The following is a 17,039-nucleotide window of genomic DNA, read 5'->3' on the forward strand; positions in this document are numbered from 1 at the left end:
CTCAGTGTAGGGCATCCCGAGAAGCTTCCCAGGCTCCTATTGTTGGCACCCCTCAAACCCGGCTGCCATGGGCCCTGGAGACCAAGAAGGCTGCTAGACGGGAGCAGTGTTGTAGAGTAACAAGGGTGGCCGGGGTGGGGGAGGGTGTGGCCTGGTTGCATTGCCTCCTGCCCAGTGTGTCTGTGTCAGTCCTCTGTCCACTCCTGCCCTGCTCCCTTCTCCCCTGCCTCAGCTCTGTGTCCTGCAGGCTGGTCCTAGCACACCTGGGCACATCCTCACTGCCAACTCTGCTCAGATGCCATGCTCGTCTGCCGCTGGAGGTGTCAGCCTGGCCTGGCACAGCCACCACCCTGGGCTCTCCCTCCCCCCGCTCAGGGGCTGGCAGCCCAAGTTGAACAGGGCCTCTCTTACCCCCGGGTCTCTAACCCCTGCCCACCTGCAGCAGATGCACTCCAGACCCACAGCACCGTCTTCCAAGAACACGTGGCCCCCTCGTCGCCTGTCGCGGCCCCCACCACCCGAGGCTTCCGCCGAGCCAGCGAGATCAGCATCGCCAGCCAGGTGTCCGGCATGGCCGAGAGCTACACGGCATCCAGCATTGCCCAAAGTGAGTGCGGCGGTGCCCTTCTGTCATAGCAGTGGACAGTTGGCAATGTCTGGACACAACTGGGGAGGGGGCGCTCCTGGCATCTGGTAGGCAGAGACCAGAGATGCTGCCCGACAGCCTGCAGGACCCAGGATGCCGCGATGGGGAGTGATCCAGTCCCACAGGCCCACAGGGGGCTCTGGAGGGAAGGAGTACTGGGAGGGCTGGCACGGTCCCAGAAAGCTGGGAGATGATAGGCCTGCCTGCATGGCGGGGTCCTAGCCCTGGGGGTGGGGTGGGGGCACAGGGTGCTCCCTGAGGGGTGCTGTTTCTGAACAAGTAAGGGAGCTGGACCAGCCAGAGGGGTGGTCTCACTGTGGCCACTGGCCTCTCCTGCCACCCCAGGGGTCAGAAGACCCGTGGCTGCCTTCACTCCGTGGTTTCTGCCCATTTCAGATGGTTCTCTGTTGCTGGGTGTAGTCCGGGTCACCCCTTCTCATTTCCCCCCACCCAGCCTGCTGCCCCTGCCCACAGGACCGGTTCTCAGGCTGCCTGTCAGAATGGGCAGTACCGGGCCTGAGGCTGGTGTGGTACCCTCCTGTGAGGAGGGCAGTGGAGGCCTGGCTCTCTTCCCAGCTTCCTTCCCGGCCTGTGGTTGCCCCAGCATGGCTGAGGCCTTTCCCGTTGTTCTTGATTCTCAGAGACCCCAGTGCCACTCAGCTACACCCCCAGCGTCAGGCGCCTGTCCCTGCTCGCCCTGCCCTCCCCACCCCCCACCACCTCGGGCTCCCGCCCGCAGGCCAGGCGGGCGAACCCCAGTCTGGAGAGGGCCCCCTGCCTCCCCGACTTGAACATCAGAGAAGGTACCGGGCATCACATGCCCTCTACCCACACTCACCGCCTCCTCTCACTGGGGTCACTCACTGTTTCCAGGCATGTCTCACTTCCAGTTCCTGCTCGCTGTCCCCGCTGAGGCCTAACTGGGAGCTAGAAGCTGGGCTGGGAGCACTCAGACATCCAGGGAGGAGGCAGGAGTGGCTGGAGTTGGCTGGGGTTTGGGGCTAGGGGGACCAACGGTGGTGGGTCAGGCAGGCTGTCAGCCGAGGGCAGGAGGCACCATTTTCTGAGCATCTGTGTGGGCCACTGGGGAGACACTTTACAAGCCTCATCACCCAGCCCCGCCTGAGTGGGAGCCGAGATTCACACTCAGCCTGTCTGAACTCACCGAGCTCTCAGGTGCTGAGGGGGACAGCAGGCCTTGCCTTGGGGTTCAGGAATTGTAACTCTACTCCCGTGAAGCCTTTTACATCCGTGAGGGGCTTATGAAGGGCCCTGTGAGGGCATGAGGGGACCCAGGGTATGGAATCAGTCACAGGACCAGGGATAGCGAGTCCTGCCTCCAAACCCGCTTGTCTTCGCCCCATCTGACTTCACATCTCACTGAGGGCCTGTCCTGGGGACTCTGGCTGCTCACCCCCCTCCTGGCCTCCTGTCCCTCCCCCTGCTCCCTTCTGTCACCCAGCCCGGGAGGACATTCGCTTCCACTGCTGCCCTTTTTCCTGATCGGAGGAGGGTCTCGTCTTTGGGCTGAGCCAGGCCTGAGGGGCCAGGTGACCTGCTGGGGTCCCAGCCCAGTCACAGCCCCTTCTCCTGGCAGTTGCTGCAAAGTGGTGGGGCCAGAAGCGCATTGACTACGCCCTGTACTGCCCCGACGCCCTGACAGCTTTCCCCACGGTGGCCCTGCCCCACCTCTTCCACGCCAGCTACTGGGAGTCAACGGATGTGGTCTCCTTCCTGCTGAGACAGGTACCCAGGGTCCCCCTGCCAGGAACACCCGTGCCTCACAGGAAGCTTCCAAGTGACTCCGCTGCTGATACGGACTCATTTCATAGATGATAGTGGATCCATAAATGAGATCCAGTTGGACCAGAGCAAGCAGGATGGAGGAACCCTTGGGGAAGTAGAGATGGAGTGGATGTATTTGCAGTCATGGGACAGATGTGGATTTGGGGGGCCCAGAGGGTGAACTGTAGAAGGTTGAAGAGTGCCCCCTAAACCGTCACAGCTTCCTAGTTCCAGCTCCTCCGGAGAGGGCTGCTGGCCTCTCCCTCCCAGAAAAGGAGGGAGGCTTGAGCCTGCCCAATGGCCTGCTTCTGCCCTCCCCCCAGGTCATGAGACACGACAATTCTAGCATCTTGGAGCTGGACGGCAAGGAGGTCTCAGTGTTTACCCCCTCAAAGCCAAGAGAGAAGTGGCAGCGCAAGAGAACCCACGTGAAGCTGCGGGTGAGGGATCCTGTGTGTCCAGGCCCACGCCTGTTGTCCCATTGAATGCTTACAAGATGACCCATCTTACAGATGAGGAAACTGAGTCGCAGGAAGCGTGTTGTCTTATGTAATTCTCAGTCTGTGAGGCTGGAGTTATTACCCCAACTACAGACAGGGAAGTGCAGCCAGGCTTCCTAATTTCCCCGAGGCCCCGTGGCTCAGCAGCCAAGATGGACTTGGCCGTAAGCTCATGCTCACCGCACAGGCCCACGCGAGGCTTGAGCGGAGTCCAGGAGACCCCAGCCGCCCCTCCACCCCCCACCCTGACCCAGCCTCGCTCCTCCTCTTCCCAGAACGTGACCGCCAATCACCGGATCAACGATGCACTTGCCAATGAGGATGGCCCACAGGTTTTGGCAGGCCGGTTCATGTACGGGCCCCTGGACATGGTCACACTGACGGGGGAGAAGGTAAGGACACGGGGACGTGGCAGGAGCCCTGGCCTCACGTCCCTCTGGCTGGGCTGTGGGAGGGGGAGGCCAGGGATATGGCCCGCCTGTGACCAGCCTGCCCGGTCTCCCAGGTGGACGTGCATATCATGACGCAGCCGCCCTCGGGCGAGTGGCTGTACCTGGACACGTTGGTGACCAACAGCAGCGGGCGCGTCTCCTACACCATCCCTGAGACTCACCGCCTGGGTGTGGGTGTCTACCCCGTCAAGATGGTGGTCAGGTAGGTGCCTCTGTGGGGCGCGCAGGCCGAGGCGGGCTCCTCTGGGCAGGCGGGAGGGGCTCTGGGGGGTCCTGATGAGCTGTCCCCGCAGGGGAGACCACACGTTTGCAGACAGCTACATCACCGTGCTGCCCAGGGGCACAGAGTTCGTGGTCTTCAGTATCGATGGCTCCTTTGCTGCCAGTGTGTCCATCATGGGCAGTGACCCCAAAGTGCGGGCTGGGGCCGTGGACGTGGTGCGGTGAGTGGCCCCGAGGGCGCAGTGGGCGGGCCTGGACGCCAGAGGCTCCTGGAGGCCAGGTGGGGAGGCCCCGGGGTGCCAGAGCAGGGGACGTGTGGCAGGGGCCTTGGGGCTTCAGAAGCTGGCACCACCGCTTTCTAGTTGTGTGACCTTCACTTAACGTCTTGATGTTGATGCCTCCATCCCAACTGGGAAGTGAGGTCCTCACAAGAAAGTCACACCTGCGGCCGAGCGCCTGTGGGCCTGGGACTGAGGCCGTGCCCACCACGTAGGGGCCGTCGTCATCGGTGCTACTGTTACTGTTGGAGCCTGATCAGAAATACACATTTCAGTGGCCACATGGGGGCTGGCGGGGCAAGGAGATGGGGTGGCCCGGGCGGAGGGACGGTGGCCGTGGGACACCCAGGCCTGCCCCTCGCTCCCAGGCACTGGCAGGACCTGGGCTACCTCATCATCTACGTGACGGGCCGGCCCGACATGCAGAAGCAGCGGGTGGTGGCGTGGCTGGCCCAGCACAACTTCCCCCACGGCGTGGTGTCCTTCTGTGACGGCCTGGTGCACGACCCACTGCGCCATAAGGCCAACTTCCTGAAGCTGCTCATCTCCGAGGTGGGTCCCAGTGGGACGCACAGGTGGGGACCGGGGGCAGGGCCGTGCCGTGCTCACGCCCACGCCGGTCTCGCCCACAGCTGCACCTGCGTGTGCACGCGGCCTACGGCTCCACCAAGGACGTGGCGGTGTACAGCGCCATCAGCCTGTCCCCCACGCAGATCTACATTGTGGGCCGGCCCACCAAGAAGCTGCAGCAGCAGTGCCAGGTGGGTGGGCAGAGCGCGGTGCGCGGCACAGGTGGGCAGCCCTGGCTGGGGGCCGGGCCCTGACGGCTGCGCCCTCACTGCCCCTCCCCTGCAGTTCATCACTGACGGCTACGCGGCCCACCTGGCCCAGCTCAAGTACAACCACCGGGCACGGCCGGCCCGCAACACGGCCACCCGCATGGCACTGCGCAAAGGCAGCTTCGGCCTGCCTGGCCAGGGCGACTTCCTGCGCTCCCGGAACCACCTGCTCCGCACCATCTCGGCCCAGCCTAGCGGGCCTGGCCTCCGGCACGAGCGGACGCAGAGCCAGCCTGACGGCGAGCAGCGCGGCCAACGCAGCATGAGCGTGGCGGCCGGCTGCTGGGGCCGCACCATGGCTGGCCGGCTCGAGTCAGGGGCAGCCCCGGGCCCCAAGTAGGGCACCCTTAGTGAGGCGCTGTGGTCTCCATGGTGCTAGGCCAGGTGGCCAGCCCGCCGGGGGCCTGGCCTGGGCACACGCCATCGGCTGGAGACAAGCTGTCCCAGGACCCAGTGGAGGACACCGGCTGTGCCTCACACAGCCCTCCCAGCCCTGCACCATGTCCTAGGATCTGAGAGGTTCCCGCCTGTCACGGAAGCTGACAGATGACCAGCCCCAGGATGGGGACCACGTGGCCGGGCCTGGAGGGTACTCCTGGACGATTGCCCCGTGCTGACCTTGCAGCACCCCGACGCCAGGCCTGGGCCCAACATGCCATCTCCCAGCCAGTAGTTCGCCCTCCCCCAGGTTCCCTCCCACCTGGTAGCAGCTTCTTGTCAACTCTTCAACCTCACTGGTTTTGCACTGATTTTGAGAGTGGAGACCCATTACCATCTCCTGTGACTACAGACTCGTTGACATGCATGAAGTCAATTTTTGCTGGATCGATTGCCACGCAGAAGGCTCCAAGGTGGCAAATCCTTGTGCAAGCAGGAAAGGCCATAGCTTAATTTCTGCAGCTCCACCTGGCCCACCAGTGCCATGGCAGCCCTGCAGCCCTGCCCATCTGCCCAACCTGGAGCCTAGTGCGGCTGTGGGCACCTCCCAGGCGGTGAGGCCGGTGAAGCCCAGAGCAGGCTCCTACAAAGCCCTGCCTTGGCCTGTGGGGCCTGGCCAGGCCTGGATGCCTCCTCCTCCTCGCCTGCCTGCCGGCAGTCTAGGCCCCACGCTTTGGGCCATCCTGCGTTTCTATACCTTTCTACTCCGATCTGATTTCTATGAGGTTTTTCTAAATGAGCAATCCTTGGCTGCTTCCTTTTCTTAACTCTTTCAGTACTAAGTGCAGCCCCTCCACATGAAAACACCCAGCACTGTGATGGAGTCCAGCCTGGTTCTGGGTCCTGGTGCCCTGCCCCTTGCCCATGCATTGGGCTCCCTGCCTCACCTTACCCGTTAATTCCACTGAATTTCTACTCTGGGGTGGTGAGTAGGGCACACACTTAGGTTTTTTTAAATGCCAGTTCCGTTCTGATGCTGAATCTAAGAAGCCACAACTCCCGGCGTTAGCTTAAAGGCAGGCAGCCATGGCTTCACTTCCTACCTGGTAAGGACCACGCTGTCCTGCACGCTGGGTCTGAGCGTCAGCCCTCCCTCCCCAGAACCGACCTTGATCTCAGCTGTGGCACTTGGCTCCAGGCAGCCCCTCATCCTCTCCTCCACCTTCTTCAAGGTGGGGAAGCCTGCCTGACCTCGGACAGCCGTCCAGCGACCAGGCTCCATGTCCAAGCTGCTGCCAACCTGGATAGGGCCTCGGCCGCACAGGCTGGGCTGGGCAGGCTCACCGATGGATGTTAACCTCTTCCCGTGTGTAGATATGTACAGCCGAACGGTCGTGTAAATGTTCTGCCAAAGTGGGTCTATACAGAATGAAAGCTATTTATTTTGTGCAGAGAAAAACGTCTGAAGGGATGGGACCTTCAGGGTTTATTCCTATTTAAGATGTAGCTTTTTGTTGTTTCAGGCGTTATGTATAAAGCAACAATTATTTTATGGACCAAGTTTTAATGTAACTGTTGCAGTAAAAGTGCAATATCTGACTCCCCTCTGCTCCCCAGCGGGAAATCACTCGGCTGACAATCACAGCCCCGCTGAGGGGCCCCTGTGGCCAGTGCCTCCTTCTCTGTTGGTCCCATCTCACCCCATCTTGCCTACCGCCTGGATGACTAGCCATCTGGAGAAGCACCTGGAAGTCTCGGGCCTGCCTGCAATAAAGGCTAGGAGGCTTCCTGGCCCGGAAGCCGTGCAGCAGTGGGCTCGGCTTCTCCTGGCGCACGGCGCCCCCACAGCTCCGCGCTCCCCACCTTCCTGCCCAGCCGCCAGCCATGCCAAGGACAACAGCAATAGTGCCCTGGGCCTCTCCCAGGAGCCATTAGCCATCGATGGTGAGATGGGCAGCCCACCCTCCCTGTGGACGTCCCCCAGGTCTGCTTCCTGCTGCCCTTCATTCCTTTGGCACAGTCTCCTCTTGAGGAAGCGCCAGTGTTTCAGTAACTAAGAGAGGGAGGGCAGAGTCCTTTAAAAATACCAAAAATGTTTACAGAGTTGGGTGCTGAGCTGCATGGCTCAGGCCCGACCAGTCATTACCAAAGGGTGAGGCAGGCCTTGCCGACTGCCACCCCCACCCAGGCCTGTTAGAGTAGAAGCCTTAGTCCCACTCCCACCCCCAAACCCCAGGACTCAGCCTCAGCCCGCCACCCTCAGATCCGACCACCTGCCTTCTCTTTGATTTCTAAAGAGGGATTCAGCAGAGACCCCAACCCCTGCCCAGCCCGGGCTGAGCCGCCCACCCACCCGCCACGTCCGTCTTCACGTCTCGGCCCCCTCCCGTCTGTCTGGGTCACGTGTGAGCTGCGTCCTGACTTGCCCCACCCACCATTGCTGTCCCCGCACTATCAGGCCTGAGTGTGCTCTGTATACAGTGTAATTGTCTGTCACGAATTAAAGAAGCAGTAAGGCTTCCTTCTGGGTCTCGTTACTGCACCAGCAATCAGAGCCGTGGGTGGGGGTGGAGGCCCGGCCTGGCCTGTGGGGAGGAGAAGCGCTCCTTCCCAGTACACATCACAGCTGCGAGAAAAGCAGCTCACGGTAGCACCAAGACACAGGGGCCTTACGCTGTGCTGACCCCTTCTGGCCCCTTCCTGGGTGTGAGCTTGGCTCAACCTCACAGCACCCAGGGACATTGGTGCTCTAGTCTCTGCTCTACAGAGGACGCAGCTAGTAAGCCAGGACAGGATTCTCTCCCGGGCCACCTGGCCCCAGCACCAGGAGCCTGCACTGTTGTCATCTGCAGACTAAACACGGAAGGGCAGCAGCCCCCTCCAAGCCTGAGGGAGACGGGTTTAAGAACCAAGTCTCTGCGTTTGGGACTTGGCTGGGCTGGGGGTCGGGGTCATTCTAGGCGGGCTGATTCAGGGATGAGTGGGGCAAAGGTGATTGATTTGGCCTATGCGCATGACCACCAGGGCACACCCCAGCTCCCCCGCAAACCTCCTGCACCCTTGTGTGTCCCCTGGCAGTCCAGGAGCACCCATCCTTCCCCTCAGCACAAAAAGCAACAGAACAGAGGAAGTCTCCAACCAGGGTCCATTTAATACGTGGGAAGGTGCACTCTTCCAGGAGATGGGGGAGTGATTAGGACAGTGACCCCTCCTCCACCCCTACATCTGAGAAGAGGCCAGTATACAGAAGAGGCAAACAGCACCCATCGGGCTTCCTGCTGCCCACCCTGTCATGCCACCGACACTGTCCACGGACCTCGGCTAACGGGGCCCTCAGGGCAGCAACCCTGCTCGCATCTGGAAAGCCAGGCCGTCCCCTCGGGTGGCTTGCTGGTAAGAAGCACACAGGAGGGGACACATCAGAAACAGAGCTGAGGGTGGGCCCTGGGCAAAGGGGCGACACCCACCTTGTTGATCTCCCGATGGCGCTCCTTGGTTACGATTTCCTCTAAGACCTCGCCGTCTCCTTTAATGAGCCTGGGGGAGGAGCAGGAGAACCACAATCACCCAGCAGAGGGGTGCCAGGCCTCAGGACAGGGATAAAGGTGGCCAGGTGGGTTCGGCCATCACGGCAGCCAACAGTGGCTCTTGGAGGACCCTCGGGGCCCTTCCACCCCTGCAACTGCTTGCTCTAGGCAATGGGGAGGAACGACCTGAGCGTCCCATCCACAAGTGACTTCTTTTCTCGCCAGCCTTGGCCCTTCTGGAGCCGCAGCCACCGCCCCCGAGTGCAGCGCTGGGGCTGGACCCCAGCAGGCACTGCCCACCTGGTACGTCCCGTCTCTGGGTCCACCACCTTGCGGATGACGCTCTGCCGAGCGTCCCACTCCTCCTTGGTCATGGGCTTCATGGCCTGGATGCGGGACTTCTGCTCGTCCGTCAGGACTGGAAGGAGACACGGAGGGAGGGGGGGTCAGGCCTCAGCGACGCCCTCCCCGCCTGCACCCCAGCAGCACAGCACCTGGGCCGTCCTCTTCCTCCTCGGCTGATCGGTGCCACTGGTCCAGCGAGGGTCCTGGCAGCGCCTCGGGCGGCGGCACCTTCGTCTTCTCCTTGCCTTTCTTCTTCAGCTTCCTCTTCCTTCTCTTTTTCCTCTTCCTCTTCTTGTCCTTGTGCTTCCCCCGCTTCTTCCGGCCATCGCTGGAGGAGGAGGACGACGACGAGGAGGAAGAGGAGCTAGAAGAACTGGAAGAGGAGGAGGAGGGGCTGGAGCGTGGTCTCCTCCGGGCCTGGTGTTTGCTTCTCTCTGTGATGCAGGGAGAAGGTGAGGCTGGAAGGCCGGGGGGAAGGAGGGCCGCCGCCTCCCCGCTCCGGCCGGCGCGGGCGCAGCCTACACGGAGGGCTGAGGGCTGAGGCCGCCGGGCGCGGGGCAGCTCTCGGGGGAGGGGCCCTCGGGCTCCAGCAGCGACGGTCCGACCTGGAGCGGGGCGGCCGCCCCGCAGCCCCGGCCCAGGGGCACGGGGAGCACCCCGGAGCGCTCCGCGGCCGGCCCGGGCCCTGCACCCCGGGCCCCTCCACCCGGCCCCCACGCCCGGCCCGCGCACCGCTCAGCCACCGCTCCCCGCGACCCCGGCCCGAGCTTTCCGCTCCTCACCCTCCGCCCCCGAGGACGTGGCGCTGGCCTTGCGGCCATGGGATCTGGAAGCCGAGCAGCTCCTCGGAGCCTCCTTACTGCTCTTCTTCCTTTTCTTTCCCGACTCTCGCCCCCGGGACCGGCTGCGACTCCTCGAGCGCTTGCGAGGGCCCACGTGAGCCATAGCGTCGCGGGCTGGGCCGGGGGGCGCTTCCACTGAGGCGCTCGGGTGGGCCCTCAGGCTGCGGCCCGAGGTCCTCGCGGCCGCGGTACCTACCCCCACCCCGGGGCAGGGGTCTCAGGGACTCCGCCGCAACCTCACGGTTCTCACCCACTCCCACGCCTGGGGACCCCGCGTTTCCGCCGACTCCCCGCTCGTCCGCTGCGGCCCCTTTAAGAACCCGCCCCCGCTGGGGCGCTCCACGCCTGCGCGCGCGGCTCCGCTCCCTAGGACCCCGCGATCCCCAGCTGCCAGGTGCGTTCGGAAGCCCGTCCGGTGCGCTCCGACGCCCCACCCCCCGCGCCCTCTGCGGCCCCGCTGCCTTAAGGAAGGTCCCCCCGCCCCCGGGCTACTCCGTTCTCTCCTCAACCGCCCACAGGGCCGGACCACCCGCCCCGCACTAGTCCTTCACGGGAGGAAGCGGCGGCGCGGTGACTTCCGGCGCGGGGCGGGGCTCGGGAAGGCGGTCCGGCCGCGAAGTGGGGCGCCGCTGCCCTGCGTCCTGGCGCGCCCGGTTCCGTCTCTGGGGCAGCCGGACAAACAGCCCGGCGCGCCCACCTCCGGAAGACGCAAGCTGGGGACCCAGGTTCTGCCTCCAGCCCGGTGCGAGGCCATGCCTGCGCCCGCAGCGCCTGGCCGAGACACGCGCCTCCAGCCCGGTGCCAGTCCCGGAGCGCGCAGGCCCTTTGCCACAGCTGTGCCCTCTCCCAGGATTGCCCTTCCAGCGCGCGCAGCGTCCTTGACGTCCCAGGAAAGGCGACCCTGTTGCGCGCCGTTTTCCACCCTGGGTCGTCTGCAGACCTGTCCAGCCCATAAGGCCGTGAGGTCCAGGGCTGAGAAGCCCCGGTCTTTCCAACGTCCCCAGCCAGTAACACGGAGGTCTCAAACTCGTAAGTCCATAAGGAGCCGGAGAGAGCATGGCAGAATGAGGAAGTCCCATGAGGGGCTGCACCACAGGTCTGTTCAGACTGGGCAGCTGACACTGCTCCAGCTGATTTCTGCAGTGTGGGGATGGCGCCTGCTAAGTTTCCAGAACTTCCACCTTCCCAGGGAAGCCAGAACTCGTGATTTCAATACGGAAATCCCTGGTTTTCCCATGTGTAACCCAGTGTGCACAGCTGCACCTCTCACCCAAGTTTGGGGCCAAGTTGCAAACTTTTCAGTAATAATAATAGCAGCAAACTCAGAGGGCTGTTATAAAGCACTTTATGTATCACTTCATTCTCACAGCAGCTCTAGGACATAGGTACTTTCCAGATGAGGAAACTAAGGCACAAAGGGGTCAAGTGGCTTAGCCACAGTCACAGAGCTGGAAGTCGCAGAATCAGAATTTGGACCCAGGCAGTCTGCTCCCGAGTACCTGCTCCTAACCCCTCTGCGGTAACCCCTCAACACCATCTCCAAGATGCTACTGGTCACCCACCCGAGTCCCCTTTATAGACAGAGGCACGCATCCCCGGCTGTGATGTCCACTGCTGACAGCTCACACCTGGACGTTTCTCTGGAAGATTCCCTTGGCCACTGGTAGCCACCTGTCCTGGAGATGGCTGTCTGGGAAGTTATTCGTACTCCCACCCCCCCACACACCCTGTAGCCAATAACTGATGCTGGAGGCAAACTGGTAGATTCATGCTCCAGAGCTCCCATGGGACTGGCCTGAGTTGAAACGCCATCTAAACCCACATCTTGGTCCAGCTCTTTCCTGCCCTGTCCTGCTTCCCTGACTCCCTTCTGCTGAGGGTTTTACTCGACAAACCCCTTGCAGAGGAATCCCCATCAGGTTCTGATTCTAATAAACCTGACCTAAGCCAGCCAGACTACTGAAAGAATGACCCAGAAGCCTGCTTCTCCTTTTGAAACAAGAAGTGTCAAGGGCTGCAGGGAGTTTATTTCTGCCCCACCCGGCCCAAGGTGGCAGAGTGCTCTGCTGTCGTGCCAACCCCCACACAGGTCCCAAGCAGGCTCACGTCAGCACACACACATCCACTGTGGGGGGCTCCTCTCGGGTGAAGCCGTCGCCGAAGCCCTCATCGTCCACCAGGTCGGGCTTGCAGCCACACATGGGGCAGAGGCGGTTGCGCACAGCAGAGGCCCGGAGCCAGACGACGAGATTCCAGCGCTCACCAGTGCCCAGGGGCCGGGCCCCATGCAGCTGGCCACCGCGGTGCAGGATGCCCTGGCCCACCACATGCTCCACCTCCAGCGGTTTGGCCAGGGTTGAAGGTGCCTGCAGACAGCTGGACTCAGGCCTGGGCACTCCCGGCTGTACCAGGCCCTGCCCATGGGTCACACACACTAACCTGGAAGAGGCCCCCAAAGTACAGGGCGCCCCCCGTGAAGGTCTTGCCCAGGGACACGTTGATGGTCAGCTCAGCATTGTCATAGTGGCAGCCCAGCTCACGGTCCTGGCCCGGTGCATACTTGACCACGAAGGCACGGTGGCTGTCGAGCCCGCCGCCGCCACAGTCTGGGTACAGCAGGGCCATCAGCGGCTGCAGGAAGCGCTCCCGCAGCGGCGTCACCAGCGGCTCATCCAGTCCCAGCTCATGCAGCAGCACCTGGGAGGGGGACCACCGAGGGTCGGCAGGGAAACTGGTGGAGCCTCACCCTGGGACCCTGGGGAGTCCCTTGACATGTTGAACTTCCTAACAATCCTTCTGTGATTTCATTTTGCAGACGGAGAGGCCACACAGCTCGGTGGAGCACTGCAGGTAAGTCTCCCCAGACCTAAGGGTCCCTGCCCCCTGGGCCCACCAGGCGGAGCCTCACGTACCCCATAGTTGTTCATGGTGTTGGGTCTCCCCTTGGGCATGTCCGACTGCTCGAAGTGTTCCAGCTCCTCCAGCAGGGCCTGGCAGAACGGCGGCGTAAACACCGGCAGTCGATAGATCCGCTGCTCCTCTGCAGGGAACGGACAATCTTGTCGGCTGGGAGCTCTGGTGTGGGTTTCAGTCTCCTCATGAGTTGTGTGAGCTTGGGCATGTCTTATCCCTCCCCCCAGTCTCAGTTTCCTCACCTGTACAATGGGGGTAATGCGGGTACTCCCTTCTCGGGACTGTTGGTGATGATCTAATGATATATCATGTGTGCAGCAGGGGAGGGCTATTCTCGGACGCCCCCCCTTATCCCTGGGGCCTCTCACGGGTGCCCACAGGCCTAGCCTGCAGACTCAGACATGAGTCCTACTGAGGCCCAGAGGTGGGAAGGGATTAGATCAAGGACACCCAGCAGGCCAGCTATAGAGCCAAGCCAGCACCAAAGAGCTAGCCGCGGCCTCTCTCTGTACCCTCCCCACCCCCTGAGCCACCAAAGTCTGCACCCCAACTCAGATGTCTCTTGGAGCCTGTTTCCCACACAGGAAGGCTGAGAGGCTGCTCTTTCTTGCAGGGACCTAGTGGGGCAAGGCCAGGCTCAGAATGGAAATGGGGACATTTCTTGGCAGGGTGCAGGGCTTGTGCCCCCACACGCATTTTTGGCCAACTCATAGCCATGGCCCAGCCCCCACCCAGCCTCTACAATCTCAACTGTTGGGGAATGGAAGGCAATGCGGGACTCCCCTGAAACTGGGAGCGGGGTTTCGTTCCACATTCCACCCTTTGCTCCCAACAGGGTGCAGGTTCCCTATGGGGAGCAGTTTTTATATCTGTGTCCCCACAGTATGCCCCAGACCGGGGATAACAGTAATTGTAAGACTAGAAAACACTTACTATGCCCCCAGCCCTCCCGGGGCATTGCCTCTCACTTGACCATCACAACTTTCATGATGGGTGGTATTATCACTCCCATTTCACAGATGAGGAAACAGGGTTTAGCCAGCAGAACCAGGTAGGACATCAGGGCAGGTGAAGAGCGTTCTGGAGTGGGGTGTGGCTGTGTGCCTCTGCTCAGGGCCACGGCAGCTGTCTGGCAGCCCGTCTCCCACAGCTCTAGGTCATAGCAGCTTCAAGAAACTTCACTCTTGCCCAATCCTTCAGGTCTAGGGACGGGCACTGCTCCCCGCTATTGTCAGCCTGAGGGGCCCTTCACCATCCGTTGCTGATCCCTTAACCAGCCTCTACCTGCCTCAGTTGTCCTCGTTAAGCTCTTCAGTCACCCCCAGCTGGCTCATGCTTGGTACAAGGCACTAAATAACTACCTGTTGGGCGAGTGAGTGAATGAATGCATATGCCCCGCCCATGTACTCTCTAACTCCTGATGGTTTGGTTTTTGGAGGCAGACACGATGGGCAGAGGAACCCCAGTCTCCCACCCTCTAGTCCTGTCAGGTGACGGAGCCCTGACCTTACCCGACACTGTCTCCAGCCGCTGGAGCAGGCCCTCGAGGTCTGCGCCCGGCAATGTGCTGTACTCAGCCGCAGCCAGAAACTCGGGGGCCAGAGCCACATCCTAGGGTCAGAACACACCAGCTGTGGGACAGGCAGGCCCCCCACCTGGATGCCTCCTCTTCCCAGTAACCTGCCCCTGCTGGGTACCTGCAGCGGGTTGTAGATTTCCAGCCTCGCCGGGCGGTAAGAGTTAGCGATGAGGGCCTTCCGGGCAGCTGACTCGGGCCCCAGCCGTTGCCGCCGCTCCACCTCCTGCTCAAGCTGGGGTGGCACAGGGCCCACTTAACCAGGACAGGGCCTCCCCCAAGTCCCCAAGGTCATTGTACAGATAAGGAAACTGAGGTCAGGAAGGCCAGAGCAAGGCCCAGACTGGGAGCCAAGTCTCCCTAGACTCCTGACTCTGGCAGGGTCGACTGCAGGTGCCAAGCTGTGAGCTGAAGGGAACTCCTTCCAGAAGGGGGTCCATCCCACTCTGGGTTGCAGCTGCCTGAGCGTGGCTGGGAGGAGAGCGCTTAGATGCACCTCAGCCAGCTGGGCCCACTCAGGGAGGGGAACAGAGTCCCAGCCAAACCTTGTGTTCCCGAGGCCACAGAGGGCTCTCCTGGGAAGCTTCCCACCACTCACCCCCAGGTGAGGGACGAAGGGGAGCCCAGCAGCCCTGGTGCCAGCCTAACCTGGTGCCAGTCGGGGTTGGGATAGCCAGGAGCTTGGCAGCCCTGGGAGGGACCTCAGTCCCAGCTGCTGTGAAACCCTGGGCAAGTGACTCCCCTCTGAGCCCAAGTGTCTTGGGCTCAGAAGGGCATGAAGTGGACAACTTGGCATTTCCCTCTGTCTCTTTTTCTGGTGTCAGGACCCAGGTGCTGCGGTGAGTGGCGACAGGAAGGGAGAAGGGAGGGTTTAAGGAGCCCGGCTGGGATCTGGCCGACTAGAAGGCCTACGCTGGGTGCTGGGTGCTGGGTGCTGGGTGCGCGGGGTGGCGGGGGGGGGGGGCCGAGTGTTACCTCGTCCAGCAGCTGCTCAAAGTCCTTGGGGCTGACGCAGCCTCGGCTGCGCAGGACCTGGGAGCAGACAGATCGGTGAGCACGGCTGTGTGACCCCGGGCCAGTCCTTAACATCTCAGCCTCCGCTGCCCCTCCTAAAACGGGGATGAGAGCCCCGACCTCACGGGATTGAAGATGACATGCGACAAGCGCGTTAAGCACAGAGCCCGGCACTTTACATACATGTTAGTTCACTCCTTTCTCACGACAACCCCACTAAGGAGATAGTGATCCCCGTTTAAGGGGAGAAAAGCGAGGCACCGAGAGGTGAAGTCGTTCTTGTTGCCCGATGGGAGCAGGCGGTGCGCGCCACGGGCAAAGCTAACGACCCGGGACCAAGGCCCCGCCCCCGCTGCCCGCGCGGCCCCGCGGAGCCCACCGAGGCCGCTCACCGGGCCGTAGTCCTGGCGCAGCTGCTGCTCTCCCCGGAAGCGCACGTGCAGCCCGTAGCGCGCCACGTACAGGTTTTCCGAGCAGAAGCAAGCGCAGCGGAAAAAGCGCCGCGGGGCCGTCGCCATGGTGAAGAGGCGCGCGCGGCCCGCCGGGCGCCGCAGGAGCACTTCCGGGCACGCCCCTCTAACGGGTGGCGGGGGTTGGGGGGGGAACAAACGAAAAAATCTTGCGGCCAAGGGTCCGCTCTAAATTTCCAAGCGCAGGAAGGAACGGAGACTCCGCCCCAGCAAACGGTCTGCGGTGCAGAACAACGCTCCGGGGCCCGGGTGGGGCCTTCTCGTTCCGCCGCGCAGTGTCCCCACCCACCAGGCGGAGGTGAATCGCCCCACTTTATAGGTAGGTGAACTGAGAGTCACACCTTCAGGGGACATGAAGAGTCAGGGGCTCGGAACCCCAAGACTTTTCCCCGCCTCCCTTTTCTGCTCAGAGTTTTTGAAGAACCAGCCAACCCCACGAGGACAGTTAAAGGCGCTCTGCGATCCGATCTCGTTTCCGCCAACTGCTATGCACCGGCCAGTTCTGTGCGCCTGAGCTTGCATACAGCATTTTCCCCAGGTCCCTGCTCCGCTCTCCGGTTGCCACCGCCGCGGTCTCAGGATTCGCTGATGGCCCCGTGAGTGTCTCTGCGAAAACTCTCCGTCCGACGTGACTTCCGGTGGCGCTCCCGCTGCTTTCAAGTGTGGGCGGGGAGTGGGCGTGGTCTTCCGTGGCCACACCTCCGTGAATAGGTTCGGGTTCTGCCCGCCGCAGTGTGAGCTGAGAATCTCTCTTATGGAGCGTGCGTCGCAGCCTCGGGGAGACCTGTCACAACACACACAAACCCTGCCTCTGGGACCTCATCGTGGTCCGCCGTGCACCCCGCAGGCCCAGGTCTGTAGAGCTCGGTGAAGAAGCATGGAAGGCAACCGTATTACTGAGATGGGAAAACTAAGGCGTGGAGCGGGGGGGAAGTCGTGTCCCCTGGAACTGCCCCTGCCCTCGAGTTCCCTCCATAGCTCAGCATGGGAGGAAGACCCTGGGGTCTCAAGACTCCAGCCCTTACCCCAGATAAGTAAACAGGTGACTGACTACAAATGACAACTGTTGACCAAGCCACCTCTCTACTGGACCTGTGCTTCTGTCACCTGGCCTCCTTATCTCCTTTCGTCCCTACAGCACAGCTGTAAGCTGCGTACTGTTATATCACCATGTTACAGACAGGAAGCAGGTTCAGAAGTGCAGTAAACTGCCCCGCCCGCGTCACTCGCCAGTAAGGGACAAACACCGGGT

The 17,039-nt window shown here is 62.1% G+C and overlaps 3 protein-coding genes across 7 annotated transcripts in view; 1 reads left to right on the forward strand and 2 right to left on the reverse strand.

Annotated features, from left to right (window-relative positions):
* Positions 1 to 7,621, forward strand: part of PITPNM2 (phosphatidylinositol transfer protein membrane associated 2) — a 72,630-nt gene extending 65,009 nt beyond the window's left edge. For 2 of the 3 annotated variants that reach the window (XM_081036717.1, XM_081036718.1), the window contains 9 exons: positions 443 to 607; positions 2,244 to 2,392; positions 2,755 to 2,871; positions 3,207 to 3,323; positions 3,437 to 3,585; positions 3,677 to 3,826; positions 4,252 to 4,435; positions 4,516 to 4,644; positions 4,739 to 7,621. In XM_081036717.1, the coding sequence (XP_080892843.1) occupies positions 443 to 607; positions 2,244 to 2,392; positions 2,755 to 2,871; positions 3,207 to 3,323; positions 3,437 to 3,585; positions 3,677 to 3,826; positions 4,252 to 4,435; positions 4,516 to 4,644; positions 4,739 to 5,062 (1,484 nt within the window). In that variant the 3' untranslated portion in view covers positions 5,063 to 7,621. Of the gene's footprint in view, positions 1 to 442; positions 608 to 1,287; positions 1,450 to 2,243; positions 2,393 to 2,754; positions 2,872 to 3,206; positions 3,324 to 3,436; positions 3,586 to 3,676; positions 3,827 to 4,251; positions 4,436 to 4,515; positions 4,645 to 4,738 lie in introns of all 3 variants that reach the window. The other variant, XM_081036719.1, reaches the window with a different exon arrangement.
* A 610-nt stretch (positions 7,622 to 8,231) lies between these two features.
* On the reverse strand, positions 8,232 to 10,681 carry ARL6IP4 (ARF like GTPase 6 interacting protein 4). Of its 2 annotated transcripts, XM_081036892.1 has the most exons (5): positions 9,755 to 10,681; positions 9,122 to 9,406; positions 8,928 to 9,045; positions 8,568 to 8,637; positions 8,232 to 8,490 (listed from the first exon to the last, which is right to left on the reverse strand). In XM_081036892.1, the coding sequence occupies exons 1-5, from the start codon at positions 9,915 to 9,917 to the stop codon at positions 8,434 to 8,436; spliced, it is 693 nt and encodes a 230-aa protein (XP_080893018.1). In that variant the 5' UTR covers positions 9,918 to 10,681; the 3' UTR covers positions 8,232 to 8,433. The 2 variants fall into 2 exon arrangements, with proteins under 2 accessions (XP_080893018.1, XP_080893017.1); XM_081036891.1 differs by lacking the exons at positions 8,232 to 8,490; positions 8,568 to 8,637 and having other exon boundaries at positions 8,652 to 9,045; positions 9,755 to 10,398.
* Positions 10,682 to 11,138: 457 nt separating this feature from the next.
* On the reverse strand, positions 11,139 to 15,863 carry OGFOD2 (2-oxoglutarate and iron dependent oxygenase domain containing 2). Of its 2 annotated transcripts, none has more exons than XM_081036890.1 (7): positions 15,710 to 15,863; positions 15,279 to 15,412; positions 14,425 to 14,538; positions 14,239 to 14,338; positions 12,727 to 12,854; positions 12,254 to 12,511; positions 11,139 to 12,180 (listed from the first exon to the last, which is right to left on the reverse strand). In XM_081036890.1, the coding sequence occupies exons 2-7, from the start codon at positions 15,390 to 15,392 to the stop codon at positions 11,917 to 11,919; spliced, it is 978 nt and encodes a 325-aa protein (XP_080893016.1). In that variant the 5' UTR covers positions 15,393 to 15,412; positions 15,710 to 15,863; the 3' UTR covers positions 11,139 to 11,916. The 2 variants fall into 2 exon arrangements, with proteins under 2 accessions (XP_080893016.1, XP_080893015.1); XM_081036889.1 differs by having other exon boundaries at positions 15,279 to 15,335; positions 15,710 to 15,861.
* Positions 15,864 to 17,039: the final 1,176 nt, after the last annotated feature.

Source organism: Rhinolophus hipposideros (genome assembly GCF_964194185.1).
Source record: "Rhinolophus hipposideros genome assembly, chromosome: 24".
Lineage (NCBI taxonomy): Eukaryota > Metazoa > Chordata > Mammalia > Chiroptera > Rhinolophidae > Rhinolophus > Rhinolophus hipposideros.